This window comes from Nannobrachium achirus (genome assembly GCF_963921795.1).
Source record: "Nannobrachium achirus genome assembly, chromosome: 4".
In the NCBI taxonomy this organism is placed as follows: Eukaryota; Metazoa; Chordata; class Actinopteri; order Myctophiformes; family Myctophidae; genus Nannobrachium; species Nannobrachium achirus.
The window spans coordinates 26,283,259-26,290,350 of NC_137813.1; the positions used below are offsets into that span (position 1 = coordinate 26,283,259).

At 40.4% G+C, this 7,092-nt stretch overlaps 1 protein-coding gene across 1 annotated transcript; it reads left to right on the forward strand.

The window, feature by feature from the left end:
* Positions 1 to 3,120: 3,120 nt before the first annotated feature.
* Positions 3,121 to 6,993, forward strand: LOC308283828 (GDP-L-fucose synthase-like; the record flags this gene model as incomplete). Its single annotated transcript, XM_080724328.1, has 9 exons — positions 3,121 to 3,275; positions 3,853 to 3,967; positions 4,074 to 4,202; positions 4,612 to 4,685; positions 5,332 to 5,465; positions 5,729 to 5,793; positions 5,905 to 5,971; positions 6,571 to 6,750; positions 6,938 to 6,993. The coding sequence occupies 9 exons, from the start codon at positions 3,121 to 3,123 to the stop codon at positions 6,991 to 6,993; spliced, it is 975 nt and encodes a 324-aa protein (XP_080580454.1).
* Between the last annotated feature and the right edge of the window lie 99 nt (positions 6,994 to 7,092).

Genomic DNA, 7,092 nt, shown 5'->3' on the forward strand with positions numbered 1-7,092 from the left:
CTGAAAACCATGACAACAGGAACGATCACAGGGCAGAATGTGGATTAAGAATGTAATAGACCAGGAGATTTTGGGAATCAGAGATATGACACATATATTAGCAGGATCCACATAAATTAGTAGGCTATATACCATACCTCCCTATAGTTACTAAGTATGGATTGGATCATGTCGCTTCATATCAAGGATTAAAAGCAATGAATGTAATACAATTCCCCCACAATATTTTGATTCCCTTGCTGTTTAGGTGCACACCATCTTTCATATACAGAGATACACCAGAATTAATCAAAATGAAATCATATCCTAAAGCAAAGCAGAAATGATTAAGCCACAGATGGAAGCTATAAGGATTCCATGGAATCCATAAGGATTCCATAACCATGATGTCATTCGTAGCCACGTGCGAAATGACGATGTTGATGCTATAGGATGCAGGTTGGAACGAGCACTCAGTCACATCAAGGACAAAACAGGCCTAACAGGGGCACACTGTACACTGACAGAGATTCATAGATTTCTTAGACAGCTTAGACTTGTTTGACAGCACTGTCATCATGTTGGAGTAATGTGTATTTTCAGGCATTTAACCACTTGAACCGTGAAATACTTGGTCTGCTTTTCTTTCCCTTTGCCAAAAATAGCCGATTTACAAGCTTACAATGCATCGCAGCACGGGCGTTGTAAGCTTGTAGATCTGCTATTTTTGGCTAATGTTCCACTCAGAATAAGGATGCTAGGGTTCAAATGGTTAATGTAAAAAACATGATCCTATCACACAAAGATTTGGTGGCCCTCCTGTAGTAACGCTGAGGACCCCCTAGGGGTCCCGGACCCCCTGTTGAAGACCCCTGCACTAGATCATGGAGTGGGTCCGTATAGTGATGATGGAAGAACTAGGCTGAACAAACAAAGTTTGACAAACAACATTTGAGGAACTCATTTGGGTAACGCCAAATTTAAAAGTGAAAAACAGATATTGAGAAATCCAGTAAACAATGATTTAGCAACGGCTGAATAAAAAGTATAAATAGGACAAGAGCGAATCAGACTCTCCAGGACAGGTGTCAGCTGATAGACACACTGGGCTGTGACAGAACCGCATGGATGTACACTCAGCTGGCATAGAGTGGGTCTTTATAGTTGAGTGATAGAGGCAGATAGCGACTGATCATCGTAGGTCTGTCCTCCTAAACTATAAAGGGTAATAATGAGCTTTAACTTCATTTTCATGATTATGATATCAAACAAGACTATTTTATGTTGAATCAGTTACATGTATTATGACAGTAGGACAATGGTGCTCTGAAGAATTGGATTAATTTGATCATTTATAATTTGGCTGTTATGTTGAATTTGTTACTACCGCTGCAATCTCGAAATGCTATACAGTCTGGAACTACACCTCAGGAAGCTGCCATTTCCGTTCACGAACATATATTTTAAAATATCTTTACATTATATTTTTGAAATTCTACTAAGCAGCTAGCAATATACGATTTTTGATTGATACATTTGCGTGACTGTAAACACGAAACAGAAGTGGGGAGGAGGCTTCACATCCGCTTTATATTTTACTCATGATTAGAGCTTCCGTGTCCCAGATTATGACTGGAAGCATTTTAATTTCTTTTTGGGGAGGCAACAGTCCATATTAGTAGTTTTTGATTGCAACCGTAAGTCGCAGTTTAGTATGTGAACGGTCACAGCTTGTCCGTATCTCTGTCTATAAGGCCTGACACTGTGGTTCCCCTGACACATCACTGTGACGTCACTGTGATGTCAGGGGAACCACTCTTAACAGAATGGGTTTGCGCTCTGACATCACACTCTGACTTCACTGTGATGTAATGGGAACCACACTAACAGAATCCCTTTTATTCCAATACATGGAGATACCTGATAAATATTAAGCCCATACAGGACTTCATATGGGAATGCCCATATATGGAGGCCACATCAGCCACATACCACACTAACAGAATCCATATGGCCAAGACAGATAGCCAAGACAGCCCATATCTGTGTGGCTGGTTCTATAGACAGGGATGTATGGGCATAAAAGGTATTGTATTTATGATGTCTGATGTCATAGACATCATAGAACTTTCACATAACGAATAACTGAGTAAGCATGTTTGGGCTTTCACAGCATATCTCCATACAGTACATGGATCTCCGTATATGGGTACCAGGGGTCTCCATATGGGTAACTGGTCCGATATACATCACTGGCCAAGTGGCTAAGACATGGCGCGACCTCGCCCTTCGCATGTTGCCCTGAGGCTTCTTACTATAGTGACTAGTATTCACTATATAGAGTGTATTCTCTTTTTTACGTCCAACTTATTTGTAATAAAGTTCAAGCGGAAAAACACGCCGCATTGCGAGACCTTTTGTGCTTGTAGACTGGCTATTTTTAGCTGACAGTAGAATGATGGAGTGGGACATTAATTTACAAAATAAATTACGTTCAAATATGGCGGTTTCTGTCGACAGCAACAGTATGCAATATGTGGCCCCCTGGAGTGAGTGTGGAAATACAGTGGGCCCCTCTCTATCATCAAAGTTGCCCATAATTGTATTTACTTTATTTATAAGTCACTAAGTGCTGCACAGAGAAGTTGCCCAGGGAACCAGTTGGCATGGCGAGATCAACTGGTTCCCCCCAAGGCGAAACCAACAGGTTCCCCCCAAGGCGAAACCCCCCGCCCCCCTTTGACCCCACCTACAAGGGTACAAAAGGGGGGAACCAAAAGCTATCCCTAAACACACAGGTAACCCTCTCCTGTTCATCAGTCCAAAGTGAAGCCTAGGTGAACAAAGAATCATCATTTTCTAACGTGCTAGATACAGGACTGCCTCACAAGAAATTGTCTCACCTGGTCCTGACACTCAGGTAAGGAACAGGAACTGGCTAAAATAGCTTAGAATGTCTTTTAAACCTTTCTTGTTGAATCCAAATAGTTCTTCTGCTCAATGTGTATGCTGTTGATTGAGCATTATATAATTTAGCCTGTTACATAAACACAGTTTAATTGCTGTTTTAATTTAGTGTATGTATTTAACATGTTCTGCTCAATTCTGCCACCTCATTTAAAACCAGATAGATCACAGAAGATGGATTTGGAGAGCAATTCAGGGGCGATGCGTGTCCTTGTGACTGGAGGGTCTGGGCTGGTGGGCAGCGCCATTAAGCATGTGGTGCAGGAGGAAGGTGGGAGACGGGAGGGAGAAGAGTGGATCTTCATCTCTTCCAAGGAGGCCAATCTTGTGTAAGTAAAAACATCATGTCTTTATCAAATATGTGGGGGTCCGTGAGTTTGACCACTTCTCTAAAGTTTTGGGATGCTGCTGATCAATATGGGTGTGATCTCTAAAACAGTGGTTCTCAACATGTGGGTCGGGAACCCAGGGGGGTCCTCAAATTATTTTGGGGGGTCCTCAGATGATTAACTTAAAGTGCAGCATTGTTTTCTCATTCAACTGTAAAAGAAAACAACATAAAGTTTAAGTCTAGAGGGTATCTGCACATTTCTAAAGTAACAATTTAAGGACTTTTTAATACCTCTAAAATGACAAATTAAACATTGGCCAAATTGTCAAATATTAGAGGCAGAAATTGTGAAAATAGTTCCGAGGCGTTGTGAGCATGTAGATCTACTATTTTCACAGCCATGTTATACAAAATGTAAAGCCTCAACTAGACAACTCTTACTGCTTGTGGGTGGGGGGGATCCCCAGTTAAAATATGATTATCTTGGGGGTCGCGGCCTTAAAAGGTTGAGAACCACTGCTCTAAAAGATGCTGAGTTCCAACTGTGGTTCTAAGACTGTATGAAATGTTTACAGGGATCCTGTGCAAACCAGGGCTGTGTTTGAGAAGTACCGGCCGACTCACGTCATCCACCTGGCTGCCAAAGTAGGAGGACTGTACCTACACATGAGAGAGAACCTGCACTTTTTGGTGAGACAGACAATGCAGTTTCTCAACAGTCACATTCTATTTTTATGATGTTCAATTTAGATAAAATACAACAAGACATTTGAGTGACAGTCTAATGCCTTCACAGAGAGATAATCTAAAGATAAACGACAACGTGCTACACACAGCTCATGAAATGGGCGTCACCAAGGTGGTGTCTTGCCTTTCCAGTTGCATCTTCCCTGACAAGACAACCTACCCTATAGATGAGACTATGGTGAGTACAGTTAATAGCTAATATTAGAGAGACCTAGCAATGACTTTAATTACTGTATATCGTCGTTGTCGGGTGGAAACCATGTATGTCCAAAACGTTCATTTTGCAATCATTTTTTTTTAAATGATTTAAGTGCAAGGCGTTGTGTGCTTGTAGATCTGCCATTTTCACTACTTTTGTGCGACATTTTGTATGATGAAGTAGGACTTTACTTTACGAAAAAAAGTACACATTAGAAACTTGGAGATACGAGGTTTGCACTCGACAATGACGATATGGTCTTACAGAAGCAATTATCCTGGTTTTGTAACATTTTTGTACGGCTATATGACAGAGAAACACGATCTGTTCATTATTTGGACAAAGCTTGTTTTCCTTGAATACCTACTCTCCTCCCTAACATTTGCAGATACACAAAGGGCCGCCCCACAACTCCAACTATGGCTACTCGCATGCTAAAAGAATGATTGATGTCCAGAACAGGTAAGCTGCGCAGAACAAACAGGGTGTGGAGGGGACACACAGGGTTAATCTGACATGCATTCATCTCAAAAGCAACAGCTTGAAAAGCAGCAAATAGAGCCAGTAACCCATACACCCCTCCTTTAGTAGGGAGTTAGAGAAAGGATAAACACTTGAGGCCTCTTTTCAATAATTTTCAAACATACATATTTATTTTCTAAAACAATACAAGATGTAGCACCACGTGTAGTGTAGCATCGTTGCCTGTTGGGAGCTTGTAGATCTGCAATTTTCAATAACTCTTAATTTGCACATTTTCACCAATAATGACATGCCTAAATAGCTAGACTATGGTTAAGGCAGCTCTATTAGTAATAAAGTTACCTTGGAAATGTATTCAAATCTATTATTGTACCGTATGTATAGACTATTGCTTTGATTTTAACCTTTTTTAAATGTTATCTCTTTTTATGCCCACGTAGCACTTTGAGATGTGTGACAAATATAAAGTGTGTTACAAGTTATTTTTTATTACCGTATTAACTGTCTGGAAAGCTGAATCAAAACGTAATATTAAACAATTTACTGCAAATTTGTACAGACATTGTACATAAAATGACAAATTCTCCCGACTCATTTGAGATTGTGCGCACGCATATGTTCACAGGGCGTACTTTCAGCAGTATGGACGTCGCTACACAGCAATCATCCCAACTAACGTGTTCGGACCTCATGACAATTTCAACATAGAAAACGGACACGTGCTTACAGCACTCCTGCACAAGACGTACAACGCCAAACGTATGTACTGTACATCTTACACCCACCCATCAAAAACGCTCAATGCTAACCATACTGTCTGTGAGGGCTTGGAAGGAGCGAACAGGCAACAACAGGGGTTCTTCTCAGGGGTTCAATGAAAGGGTCCTTTGATTTTTTTCTTTGCAGTAGCTCAAATTAGGTTGCTTGCCATCACAAAGTAATGTAAACATTGCCCCATGGAAATGATGGTGTCACAGGATTAAATCTAATCCCAATGTTTTCCTCTGTTTTCTCCCCCATAGAGGAAGGAACTCCTCTTAATGTGTGGGGCTCTGGCACGGCTAGAAGACAGTTCATTTATTCCCTGGTACAGTAGTGCAACATCAATATTTGCATAAATATACACAAATATTATAAAATATGTACATACATAATTATATGCAGCCTAACCAGTTTAGTGTGAATATGTTTTCCTTAGGATCTGGGCCGTCTAATCATCTGGGCACTGCGGGAGTATAATGAGGTCGACCCCATCATTCTCTCTGGTGAGTAGCAGATTTACTGTAAAGGCCTTTGTAGACAGAAAAATATTGTCACACAAACATACCTACTCTGAAATTGTCATCCAGCGAGTTGCTGCGACAGTGCATGCATTTTTCAAATTAGTTTGATTCCTGCATGGACTGAATGACAAATAAAAGTTCACACTCGCATGACATTTTTGACAGAATGACTTTTGACAAGCTCGCTTTTTTTTTGTTCTAAAACAAAATAGCCAATATGCACTATATTTCCCTTACTATTTTCTTAACGTGTTAAGTAAAAAACTTCTGCTGATTGTGGTGAATCAATCACCAGTCCAGTGCACAAGTATCTGCACAATCAAAAGAGAAATATCTATGATGGATTTGGCTAGATCAAAAAACTCATGAATGACTGGCTATTTTGGAAGAATATGTGCAATACAAGTATTGGTTTCTATTGTATTTTATTGTGAAGTGTGTTGAGTTTGCACATGCTTCAAATGTGCTATACAAATGTAACATAATGACTTGACTTTACACACATGTGCATGAGACTGTCACTGTGTGCAATGCATGTACCCTATATAACTATGCTTTCTTCATGCCTCTCGGTCACACAGTGGGGGAAGAGGACGAGGTCTCCATCAAAGATGTTGTGGATACGATTGCAGAATCACTGGACTTCAAAGGCCCAATACAGTATGACACCACCATGTCTGATGGTCAATTGAAGAAGACAGCCAGCAATGCCAAGCTGAGACGCTACCTCCCCGACTTCACCTTCACACCTTTTAAAGAAGGTCCGAATTTTCAATCTTCACTGCTGGTGTCAGGATAATTTCAGGATATTCTTTGCAGTCAGATAAATTGTAATTCTGAAACTGTGAATGACTAACTTTTAATTTAGGCTATAAAATGTTAATGTACATTTAAATATGCACAGCGATGATTCAATGTTAATAGCCGTTTTCCACTCTTCCCCTTCAGGTGTCAAAAAGACGTGTGATTGGTTTGTGGCCAACTACGACATTGCTCGCACATAGACCTCATCATCCACCATGAGCCACCAGACACTTGGATGGGATAACAAACACCTGCATTCTTTTCTTACATTTCTGTAAAATATTTTGTAACATGTTTTC